The sequence below is a fragment of the Lissotriton helveticus genome, chromosome 12 (genome assembly GCF_964261635.1).
Source record: "Lissotriton helveticus chromosome 12, aLisHel1.1, whole genome shotgun sequence".
In the NCBI taxonomy this organism is placed as follows: Eukaryota; Metazoa; Chordata; class Amphibia; order Caudata; family Salamandridae; genus Lissotriton; species Lissotriton helveticus.
In genome coordinates, this window is record NC_136073.1 from 849,964,502 (window position 1) to 849,977,713 (window position 13,212).

General features: G+C 50.5%; 1 protein-coding gene across 4 annotated transcripts in view; it reads left to right on the top strand.

The window, feature by feature from the left end:
* Window positions 1-13,212, top strand: part of TJP3 (tight junction protein 3) — a 148,596-nt gene that overhangs the window by 58,100 nt on the left and 77,284 nt on the right. Inside the window, exon 1 of one of the 4 annotated variants that reach the window (XM_078669061.1) lies at window positions 7,584-8,400. The exons of the other annotated variants lie outside the window; for them this stretch is intronic. Within the exon in view, the coding sequence (XP_078525187.1) occupies window positions 8,383-8,400 (18 nt within the window). The 5' untranslated portion in view covers window positions 7,584-8,382. Of the gene's footprint in view, window positions 1-7,583; window positions 8,401-13,212 lie in introns of those variants that run through there. 4 annotated transcript variants of the gene reach the window in all.

Below are 13,212 nucleotides of genomic sequence, written 5' to 3' on the forward strand. Positions count from 1 at the left end.
ATCGTTACAAAGGTTACATAGTTATTAGAGCATGGCAACATAGTTACTTGTAAGGTCGAGATAAACAATAAGCACAAATACGTAAGGGGGAAAGCAGGCAAGGGGAAAGATTCAGGGGAAGGGGCTGGGGAAGTAGACGGGTAATGAAGGCGGGAAAGAGGAGGGGAGGGTGCTACTCTTGAAACCTTCACTGTCTCGAGGTAAGATAGTGCGGACCTTTAAAACCCCAGATTAACTTTTGCTATTAGACAGCAAAACCCTTTTTGTGTGGTTTCTGGATTATTTATTTTATTTTAAGAGTTTTATATAGCACTGGCTAGACCCGGAGGTATCAGAGCGCTTTACATGAGGTTCCACAAAATTACAAGATTACATCAGTTCCAATTTACATCAGTTGCTAGACAAACAATTACAAGAGCATAGAAAACGAGATAAGTGAAGTGTAGAGGGGGAAGGGGGGAAGGGTAAAGGGGTGGGAGGGAGATACGGCATAAAGAAGAAGGAAAGACTGCCCAAAGTCCGGCTGGGTAGGTGACGGTCCCACATGCTTCCTCTTTGCCGACTGCAGTTGCCCTCTCGGCACTCTTTTTCTCTGTCACACTACCCTCTTATTTACCACTGCTTGTAAATGTAATTGCATTTATATAGCGCTTACTACTTCGGACGAGGAAATTGAAGTGCTTCTTGCCGGACAGCGCGCTGCTCTGATAATCCAGGGTTAGTGGTTAGTCCTGTATACTTAGTCTTGTGTGTTCCAGCAAACCATTCCATGCATTCATTCAATTTCTTTATGGTGGATTAAGTAGGAGTTATTTGTGACCATTAGTGTGTGTACTTGAGGGGGGTTTATTTGGGGGGTGGAGGTGATGCTACAAGTGCCTGGTGGGGTTCTTGGAAGAGCTTGAAGGGGTCAGATATTGTTAGCTTGCAGGGTTATGACCTTCAGAGGAGGAGAGGTTGCGAGCTTGTAAATGGGTTGCGGGGCGAACATGCATATGGCATGTTACAGACTGACTCCTGGAGGCACTCGCAAACCGACTCAGACACTCTTTCCTATTGCAGAGTAAATTGTGCCCAGGGAGAGTTGATGGAAGGGAAGGAGAGGGAATTTTGGGAGAAAAAAGGTGAGGCAATAGTAAAACATTTTGAGTGAAAGTCAGTTTACTTGTTAGATTTTGGAGTTCTAGACATTTTTTTTTTGCAGTACCATGCAATTTGAGGATGCAAGACTGTAGAAAGAAAGGAGCAAACTTTATATGCATGCAAAGATGGTGCTAATGTAGGTATTTTTTATACAAACGAGACTCACTATGGAACAACAGATTATTGGGTCCTGGGTGCTGTCAAGTGACCAGTTCCGATTAGCTGCAGAGTAGAAACCTCTGCATAAATTTAACCGCATCGATGCTGATGACGGAACCGCTCCGTCATCAGCCGCGGTGGCGCTGTGCTGATGACGGAGCGATTCCGTCATGGGCCGCCCGACTCGCCTGCGCAGCACTGATTTCACGCCTGCGCGGCGCATTCTATTGAGCGGGCGGGGCCATGACGGAACCGCTCCGTCATCAGCATAGCTCACCCGAGACTGGTGACGGAGCGGTTCCGTCACCAGCGGGTGAGCGCCGCTTGCCCCCCCGCCCCCTTAGCGCTGCAGCGAAATAGCCGCCGCAGCGAAGAGGTTAACATCCTGTCAGCTAATCTTAATTGAGCCCCATGCCCTACCACGGGGCCCACCTTTGCCCCTCAGCAGGCACTGTGCTGCTCCTCTGTTGGGCCCTGGGGAGCCCTTCTGTGGCCCTCTTTAAACCTGTGTGCCCCTCTAGCAAGCCTGCTACCCGTGGTAGCGCCTAGATTACCCCACAGCACCATATTCTCTGTAATGATGGTATTACCATGAAATGAAGACTCTGCAGCGGTAGAGGATTAACGCTAATTGTATTCACTATTTAGCTCTAAAGAGCGCCGAGCTGCTGGACTGCCGTTCGCGACTTTCGCGCTCCTCTGCGCGCCATGCGCGCGCACCTAGAACATGGCCCCTGCACGTCACGTCGTTACGTGACGTGCGTGCACTAGACTGCGCCACTACATATCTCCCCTTTTTTCCCAATACAGAAACTGTTAACTCACAGTCCGCCGTTCATGTCAAAGTCTCGGAACCAGGCAGGGGTGACCACCGCTCTCCCCCTCTGGGTCAATCTCACCAGGGTAGACGGGGTTCTTCCTTCCTGAGTCCCCTCATCGCACCTTCCTCTTCCTAGTGCAGCCGCACTACTTTCTCTCCTGTCCATGTTGCCTTCACCTGCCGATGCCTGGTTGGTATCACCAGGTCTCTCTTCTTGCTGCTCTCTACTCCTCTCCTCTGGATATGTCTCAGAATGTCCTTGCTCGACCGTTCCTTCCTCCTTGTCTTCCAGGTCTGCTCCAACCCGGTCCCAACTTAGTACTTTGTTGCATCTTGCCATGCGGTCCAATGACCACACGTTCCCGTCGCTTAACCGAGCTGCCCTGCCCAGCACTTCCTCGACCTGCAAGGGTTTGCTATACTTGCTGTCTCCTTTCCTTTGCAGAGTGGCCAACTTTACTCGCACCCATTCTCCTTTTTCCAATCTTGTCTCCTTCACATTCTTCCGGTTGTTTTAGTGTTTTGAGTAAATGGCTTGTGCCTTTTCCAAGTTGGCTCGCACCACTGCGGGGGACCATTCACTCACTATAGTCTTTTCCTTCCATACACGATTGTCTTGAGTGAATGGTTCGCGGCCCCTTAATATCTGGAAGGGGCTGTACCCGGTCCCTGTAGGGGTAATCCTGTATGCCCAAACCAAGTGCCATATCTCCTTTTCCCAGTCCTTGTTGTTGGAGATGGCTGCTTGAACGGACCCCGTCACCACTCTATTAAATCTCTCCACCAGTCCGTTTCCTGCGGGTGATATATTGACGTGTGCTTTACTAGTATGCCATTTCTCTGCATGAACTCGTTCCATTTCTCTGACTTGAACTGGGGGCCATTGTCACTCAGGATGGACTTAGGGATGCCTTCCCTAACGAACGTGTCAGCCAGGAATTTAATGATGGTCTTGCCATCCATCGCTTCATCTATTTTCAGCTCAGGCCACTTGGAGTATCTATCCATCAGGACACATACATATTTTTGGACTCCTTGTATGTCCAGTATCGGGCCCAAAATATCCACTGATAACTCTTCCCATGGGTTGCTTGGGAGATCAAATTTTCCGAGAGCTGGGCGTAGTGGTTTAAGTGTCTTATCGGCCCCTTGGCACTGTGTCCATTGCCTGACATGCCTCTCGGCCCACACGTCCATCCCGGGCCACCAGTAGTTTTGCTTGGCTCTCAATTTCAATTTCCCTATTCCTAAGTGTCCTTCATGGAGAATGTCCAATAATTTGGGTATGATACCTGTCGGGGGATGACTTTCTCCCCTCTGTATACAAACACTACTAGGTCGTCCATCGACAACTCTTCTCTGACTTCAAAGTATGGGTTGAGGTCCCCCCGGGTTTGTCTTTTGTCTGGCCATCCTCCTGTGATGTATGACTTTACCTCCTCTAGGACCTGATCCTCTCCGTATGCTTCTTTCCATTCCTGATGTCCTATGGTTTTTTTCTTGGTCATCCGTAAGTGCCACCATTTCTTCCGTCCATGCTTGGTCTTCTCCACTCTGGTCCATGGCCGCTGCTCTACTCAGATAGTCGGCCACCCTGTTCCTGCTGCCGGGGATGTGTTCTACATCGTATCTAAATTCCAGCAGTTTGAGGGTCATCTTTGAGATTCTGGGCGTTGCACTAGCGTGTCCGCTGGACGTTAGTACCTTTAGTAAGGGTTTGTGATCCGTTTTCAACAGGAACCGCGTGCCCCACAAGAACTGCCTGAATCTGGTCATGGCCCATACTACCGCCAGCATTTCCTTTTCAATTATGCTGTACTTCTTTTCGGTTTCACTCAGCGTGCGGGAGGCGAAACTGATCGTTTCCATTCTCCCTTGACCTCGATCTTGCATCAGGACAGCACCCAGCCCCTTGTCGCTGGCATCGGTGGTGAGCACTGTGTTTCCTTGGGGGTCATATCCTTGCAACGGTATTGCTCCAGCCACCTCTCTCTTGATGACATCGAATTCGCCTTGCGCATCCTCCGACCAGCAGAATTCTGTTTTGTCTCTTGTCAACTGCCTCATGTGGTGGGTTTTGGAGGCAAAGTGCTGCACGAACTTACTATAATATTCCGCCATTCCAAGGAACAAACGGACTTCTTCTTTGTTGGAGGGCGGTGGTGCTTCGCAAATGGCTCTCACATTGTCTGCTTTCGGGGTAACCCCTCGCACCCCAATTTCTTGTCCTAAGTAAGTTACGGACTCCATTCCTATCCGGCATTTGGTCCATTCGGCTGTGAGGCCCTTACTCTCAAGGATCTTTAGTACCCTTCCGAGCTTGTTATCATGATCCGGCTTGTCTCGTCCCATCACCAAGATGTCGTCCTGGAAATATTGGACTCCATCTGTGTCCTTAAACAGTTGGTGCATCAGCTTTTGGAACACCACAGCCGCTGAGGCTAGCCCGAACGGCATGCGGCAGAACTGGTAGCACCCGAATGGGGTGATGAACGAAGTGAGTTTTCGGCTTTCCGGGTGCAGGGCGATCTGGTGGTAGGCCGAGGTCAAGTCTATGGTGGAATACCATTTGACCCCCTTGGTTCTAGCCAGCATTTCCTCGATCCTGGGCAAAGGGAATTTCTCCACCACGATGCTCTTGTTCAGTTCGCGCAGGTCGACACACAACCTGACCTTCCCACTTGGCTTCATTACTACTACCAGGGGCTTTAGCCACTCCGCGCATGTGATGGGTTCGATGATTCCTTTCCTTTCTAGATCTTGTAGTTCCTCTTGTACTGCGTCTCTCACTGCCAATGGTACATTCCTCACTTTGTGGGCGACCGGCTTGGCATCTTCCTTCAGAATTCTCTTGTGTGCGAATTTCTCCATCCTTCCGACTGTGCCTCCGAATACCTTGGGGTACTCTCCTCTCCATTTTTCTAGGTCAGGTCAGGATTCCGGTTCCGTGAGTAGTATCTGTTCCTTGCCCCCTGGGTCCAGCTTGATGCCCAGGTCGCCTTGGTCGAGCCATCCTAGGATCGCGGGTCCCCTCTCTGATATGTAGAGTTTGCAGAACGCGGACCGGCCTCTGAACTTGAATTGCAATGGCCTGAACCCTGCCATGGGTATCCGGTCCCCATTGTATGTCACCGGGCGGATGTCCAGCTTTTCCAGTTCTGGGCCTAAGTGTGGTGCAAAACTCTCCTCCCATATCGCTCTCTGGATGATGGTGTAGGGCGAGCCCGTATCAGCCACTATGTTTATCGGTATTCCTCCTATTGACATCTCCAGGACGGGTTTCATTGTCCTCTTGCCGTCAACACTCATCACTTGACCATCCACACCTAGTACTTGGTCCTCGATATAAATGACTGTGACGACGTCTTCCCCTGCGTCCTCATCTTGTTCTTCGCTGTCTTGTCCGATATACTTCACCATGCTCTTCGATGCTTTCTTCCGACACACCTTCTCATAGTGTCCTACTATCCCGCAGTGCAGACATTTAGCACGGAATGCTGGGCACTTCCTGTCGTGCGCCTCGTAGGACCAGCTCCCGCACCTGTAGCATGACTTCTTATTGCTTCCCGCTTGTTTGCCCGGCGGGCCTGGGTTGCCTTGCCATTTGTTGGGTCCCTTCGCTGTCGACCCTCTGTACTTGTAGTCCCGGCGCGGTTCCTCATCGTCTACTCTGTTCACCATAGCGGCGGGCGCCGTCTCTTTCCTTGTTGCTTCCGCACACCTGCGCGCTAGTTATGCTCTTTTGACGATCACCATCACTTCCTTCAGGGTGGTGTCTCCGCTGGCCCATAGTTTGTCCTGCACCGCTGTGCACGTGGTGTGCATCACCACTTGGTCCTTGATGAATTCTTCTTCCCAATTATCGTACTTGCACGTGGACGCCAGTCTCTTCAGGGCTGCCACATATTCCTCCACAGTCTCACCTGAGCGTTGTTTCCTCTGTTGGAAATTAAATCTGTCCACTGACACGCAGACCGCCGGTCTGTAGTGTTCATTCAGGTCATCGATGGCATGGGCGTACACATTGTCATCCGTGCTCACTCTTTCCTTCGGCACCAGTCTCTTGTATATTCTCAGGTCTTCGGGGCCTAGGAAGAGTAATAGGATGCGTTTTTTCCTCTTGGGATTGAACTCTTCCTCGCTCTCGTCTTCCAAGACTCCTATGAAATTGTCTATGTACTCTCTCCAGTCCTCCCACTTCATCAATGGTTCTCCTGGCCTAGGTAGAAATTGTACTGGCGCCATCGCGTATCCTGCCTGTGCACTCATCTTCTCGCTTTTGATCGTGGATTGCGTGCTTCCTTGGTTCCTGGGACTACCTGGTGTGTTATCCCGCTCTTCCTTACTTGTGTGATACTGGGGACTGCTTGCGTCCGCCCCCTTGCTCTTTGGTGGGGGATCCAGTGCTGTCTCTCTGTCTCACCGGTCGCAGTTTGGTTTGGCGCGCTTTGTCTCGTGCTTGCTTGGTCGGGCGCGCTAACTTGTGGGCCCCTGGGTCGCGTTTTGTCCCTGCCGTGGGTTTGTTATGCTTTCCTGGGTGACCCTGGGCTCTGCCACGCTCTTTAGGGCTGGTACCTGCATTTTTTTCCCCTGGTTGGGCTCTTCCCGACCTCCAGCTTTCTTGCTCTTTCAGCGCTGTGGTCCTGCTCATCTGCCACGTGTCTTCTGTGCCCCGGTGTGGTTGTTGGTTCCCTCGGTGGCTCCAGTTCGTGTAGTGATTCGCGGTGGGTGGGTCTAGCATCCCATCCTCGTCGCCATTGTAATGATGGTATTACCATGAAATGAAGACTCTGCAGCGGTAGAGGATTAACGCTAATTTTATTCACTATTTAGCTCTAAAGAGCGCCGAGCCGCTGGACTGCCGTTCGCGGCTTTCGCGCTCCTCTGCGCGCCATGCGCGCGCACCTAGAACATGGCCCCTGCACGTCACGTCGTTACGTGACGTGCGTGCACTAGACTGCGCCACTACATTCTCTACCATTCCTATGTGACTCTTAGAGTATATCCATTTGTATCTCTTACTTGAATGACTTTACTACTTGTACATTTGCAATTTTTCTTTGTTTGTATCTCTTCCTTGTGTGTGACTTTACATCTTGTTCTTGTGCACTTTTTTCTGTTTCTATCTTTTATGTAACGGACGTAATCTTAAATCCTTATGTTTTGCAACTGGTTCTTATGTAAAGCGCTCCGACACCTTCGGGTAAAGTTCGCGCTATATAAAATCGTACTAAAAGCGGTGTCCTGTGCTGCCCCCAGCTGCTCCCCTCGCACACCTGTGGCATTAGCGCCATGTCCAGGCAGCGCTCTGCTCACCTGGGCATGGAAGTCACGGACTGGATTTCTCCTCCGTCCGGACGGGGCTTCCTCACGCCTGACTTGCACTAGAGCTGCATCCCCGTCCGCAGGACGCGTGACTCCACCCCGGGTCTCCCGCCTCACCCTCAGACCTACCGTCAACAGGCTGCAGCGAGTCACCTGGCTGAGTCAACAGCCAGGGAGGGGCCCGGGTGGCACCGCCAGGAGGGGAGGGCAGGAGGAGGGCCCAGATCGGAGGGCCACGGGCCAGACCCTCCGCTGCACAGCCGGGGCTTCATCTGCGAGACTCGAGGGGCATTACTGGGGTGGAACGGGACTTACATGAGACCCCGGGGGCCCGGCGCGGGGGCAGGAGCTGCAGGGGGCCCTCGAACAGTACAACAGGAGCCGAGGGGGCAGGCGCTGGCGCCCGGGCAGAGCTGGGCAGAACTCGCACCCAGGGCCCCTTCTCACAAGCCCCAGGCAGACTCCGACAGCTCGTGGGGTACATCTCGGAGCAGGGGGGCTGCTGCTGGGAGTGACCTGCCTGGAACAGGAACCCGGCCCCCCAAACCTCTGCAACAAGTGGGTGTCCAGCTCTGGACTTGGCGGCCAGTCTGTCCGGGCAGGAGGCGGCCAGGCGCGACCCAGGACGCACGAGTAAGGAGTTTGCACCCTCAGGGCCACAGGCCCCTAAACTTCTCCACAGCAGACCTCACCACGTGGAACTCACGCCCAGGGGTCCCAGGCACCCCTGACCCCCGCTGGACCTACATAACTGGCGGAGACCCCCAAACTCGGTCATCGACTGGACTTGGGGCTGTGGCAGCCTTACCTGTACCCCAGGCCTCTGACTGGCTGCCCCCCCCATCCCCCAGAGATGAACATGGGCCCTCAGTGAGCTGGCATCAGGAGCAGGCAGTGGTCCCAGCCCACCTCTCTGTCTAGGAGTCTCCAGGGACATGGCGGTGAGGTTCGAGGTAAGACCCTTCCAAGCCCTGTGCTAGCACCTGGTACTCCAGCCTGTCTGTAGACCAGGGCCTTTCTTGAGGGCAACGGTCCATTATCCCCTGATAATGCCTGCCTCAATGTTCTGGAATGTTTTTATGTGACCTATGTATTGTATTGTAATTGCATTTGCATAGCGCTTACTACCACTGACGAGGCGTCAAGGCGCTTTTTTCGGCGAGTAGCATGCTACTCCGGGACCCTTAGAGGATTAGTGTTGAATTAATATATTGAAACATGCAAGTACATTTTAAGTGGTGGATAGGCTAGTCAGTTATTTGGATTCAGAAGGATAGAAGAGGAAAAAAGGTTTGTATTTATATATCGCTTGTTACCCCCATGGGGTGTTGAAGCACTCTACTCCGGAAAACCCATAAAGGATTAGTGGTGAATTAGTATGGTGAAATATGAAAGTAATTTGAGTGGTGGAAATTAATCAGCGCTTTCTGAGGCTGTGTACCCTTTCAGCACAGTTGAGAGGCTGCTCATGAGTTCGAGAATTGGATTGAATCGAAACTGCATTCATATAGCGCCAACTACCCCTGAAAAAGCACTTTAGTATTGGTGATTTAGTTATGTTTGTTAACTTAGAGTCGTACTGTCGATCTATTATTTTTCAGTGGTGCTGCGGATTGGTGTTTGTGTGTTGCGGCATGTGCCTGGGGGTGTGTGTGCGCTGTAGGACTTTGCTGTTTATACAACAGTGAGAAACATGTGCTGCACAACTCAGGACGGAAGCAATTGGTGAAAGAGTTTTTTTGGGAAGATTATTTATGTAAATTGGAAACAGTGCCATTTTTAGGTGGACGCCACCACACATCTTTGGGACATTCAGAAAGCTTCCCTGGGAATGCATTCCACCAGTTGCTTACCAGTGTCTTTGTGGTTTGTAACTCACATTTGCTGGCTTTCTATTTTCTGGCTTTAATTGTTTTAGGCTGTCCAGCTTGAGTTCGTCCCTTCCCTTGCCAAATCCATATTTTAATGTATTCTTCCACCAGTACTGGATTTCTGTAAACAGGCTTTTAAATTCCTGCTTTTATCTTGTCCCCTTTGCTGTGCCTTTCAAAGACTGAGGTCAAATGTCAGGCTGTGTCTTCCAGGGAGCTTGGTGTTTACTTTTCTTACTTGAACTTCAAAGTGAGAGGATTTATATCTCAATCATGCTGGCTACTGGGGGCTGCTTGAGGAAGGCTGTATGATATTTTTTTTTTTTAGCACATAAAATATAAATGTCTTTAAATGAACTAAGTAGATATTTCAGAAGATGTCCAAAGTAGAAACGCACAAATGATGCATATTTTTCGGGGAATTCTGAAATGTGGTGGAAACAAATATTTTAATACGAGCAAAACAAATCAGTACACTAGGTGATGACATTTTCGTTTGTGCGCTGAATACATTTTATCAATAAAACTATGTCTGTGCAAATGTAATGGTCATTTCAATTGAAGATGTGTTGTTTGGAACGGCAGTGTGCTACAACACCATGCATACTCCACTCCACACTACTCTGCACCACTCCACTCTATGCCTCTCTACACCACCGTACTCTATGCCAATGCACTTTATCCCACACTGCTCCACTCTGCACTGCTCCACTCTATGCCTCTCTACTCTACGCCACTGTATTCGATGCCAATGCACTTTACCCCACACTTCTCCTCTGTGCGCCACTCCACTGAGTGCCACTCCGCTCTGTGCTGCACCCCATGTCACTGCACTCTACTCTGCACCTTCCCACTCTCTCTCCACTTCACACCACTGTACTCCATGCCAATGCACTTTACCCCACACAGCTCCTCTCTGCGCCACTCCTCTCTGCGATGTACCACTCCACGCCAATGCACTTCACCCAACACTACTCTGCACCACTCTACTCTGTGCCACTCGACTACTTTCTAGGTCACTCTATGCCACTCTAGTCTGCGGTGTACCACTCCTCTCTGTGATGTACCACTCCACGCCACTGCACTCTATGCCAGTCCACTATATGACATTCTAATCTACTCTGCACTCTACGTCACTGTACTTAACTGTGCACCAGTCCACTCTGAAACAATCTACTCTTCTCCACGTCTCTGCACTCTACTTTGGATTCTACTCTACATCACTTTATTCTACACCACTTCACTCTGCGCCACTCCACTCTACACCCATGCACTCCACACCAATGCACTCCACACCAATGCACTCCACTCTATGCGACGGCACTCTGTGCCAATCTACAATATGCCACTCCAATCTACTCTGACTCTATGCCATTGTACTCTACTTCTTTGCGCCCCTCCACTCTGCGCCCCTCCACTTTACTTTGCGCCCCTCCACTCTGCGCCCCTCCATGCTACTTTGCCCCCTCCACTCTACATCACTGCACTAGACGCCAATGAACTCTAACCCACTTTACTCAAAACAAATGCACTCTACGTCACTGCACTCTACGCCAATCTACTCTGCACTTTTGGCTACTATACTGTGCAACACTTTACACCACTCCTCTGCGCCATTGTACTCTACATCACTGCACTGTACGCCCCACTATTCTGCTCTGCACCACTGTACTCTGTGCCTCTCTATTCTGCACCAATCTAATCCACTGCACTCCACGCTAATGTACTCTACGCCACTCTACTGTACACCGCTCACTCTTCAACAGTGTACTCTGCAACACTGCACACTCTGCCACTGAACTCTAAGCCACTGAACTCTAAGCCACTGAACTCTATGCCACTGCACTCTACTCTGTACTACTCTGTGCCACTCTACACCAATCTACTCTGCACCACTGCTCTATATGTTACTATAATCTACTCTAAAACACTGTATACCACTGCACTTGTCGCCACTGCACTCTATGCCACTATACTCTACACCATTTCACTTTGTCGCTTACCTCTGCACCACTCTACGCCACTTCACTCTACACCAATGCACCTGCGGCCCTCTACTCTGCCGGTGCACTTTGCAGCAATGCTCTCCACGGCACTTTACTCTACTCCTCTACTCTGCCGGTGCACTTTACTTCACTCTACTATGTGCCACTGCACTCTACGTCACTCTACTCTGCACTCTACCCTACATCACTTTACTCTACTCTGAAACAATCTACTCTACGCCATTGCACTCTATGCCACTTTATTCCACTCCACTGTGCACCGCTCCATTCTCCGCCACTTCACTCTACTCTGAAATAAACTGCTCTACGCCAATGCACCAAATGCTGCGCTACTCTACACCAATCTGTGCCAATCTGCACAACTGTACTCTGCGCCACTCTATTGTACTCTGCACCACTGTACGCTATGCCACTGCTTTCTGCACCACTCTTCTCGATGACATTGCCCTCTGTGATACTCTACACTCTCTGCCGCTGCATGCTACACTACTACACTCTACTCTGCGCCACTGCATTTTACACCACTCTGCAAGACTGGTGCTCCACGTTACTGCACTCTATACCACTGTATTCTCATTTGCACCACTGCACTCTAAGCCACTGCACTATACTCTACACCACTCGAGTCTACTCGCCCCTGCTGCACTCTACGTCACTACACTCCACATCACCCCAGGCACTATAATCTATTCTGCAGCACTGCACTCTACACCACTCTACACCTTTGTCCTATACCACTGCACCATGCATCACTCCACTCTACACCACTTCACTCTACTCTGAAACAATCTACTCTATGCCACTGCACTCTATGCCACTGCACTCTACGCCACTGCAATCTACTCTCCTCTACTCTGTTACTACACTCTACGCCAATGCACTCTACACCTCTTTACCCAAAACCAATGCTCTCCAAGCCCATCTACTCTGCACCACTGTACTTTACGCCACTTCACTCTAGGCCACTGTCCTCCACTCTACGACTCTTCATTCTGACATTCCACTCCATTAAACTCTACCCCACACTATGCCACTGACAACACAACACTACTTCACTCTAAATAACTACCTCTATGCCACTCCATGCCACTTTACTCTACTCTATTATACTACATACCACTCCGCTCTACGCCACTCCACTCTACATCAGTCGACTGTATAACATTTTACTCCACTCTATGCAATTCCACTCTCCTACACCACTCCACTCTGACCATTGACTCCCCCCTGCGCAACACACTCTATGGCACTCCACTCGGCTCTACACCACTCCACAACACACTATGCCACAACACTATACTTAACTTTACTCCACTCTGGCACTCTACACCCTCCACACCACGCCACTCCATGAAGCTCCATTCCAAGCTACTCCACTCTACTCTGCACCACTCCATAACGCTGCACTTTACGACACTCCACGCCACTCTCCTTTACCCCACTAACTTTTAGCCATGCTGAACAGCAGCCATTCTGGTGTACAACATGGCTGAAGCATACTGGCAAAGCCAGTAGTTCTTACATATGCGCGACCTATTAGCTCTGCCAATGCTTGTTTTGTTGAGCTGGTGGTAAACACTGATTTCTTGGAATGCTGACTCTGGCTAGTAATCCAACCCTGCATTCCAGCGAATTTCCGGCTACTAAGTCCGCAAAACCCTAGCCATTGTTTCTAAAGTTATTAGAAGTCTGGAATGTCTTGCGCGGCGCTGTCCACAATGGCTGCCGTGGGCGAGTGATGCTGGCGCAGACTTTGTTTGACATTCCAATGTTCCTCTAGCCCCTCCCTGGTTTAATTAAGCAATTGCATTCAGAGGGCGGACTATTCTCATAATATTGTAGCCAGGATGTTACAGGCCCCGCGCTCTTGTATATGGGCCCAAGCGTA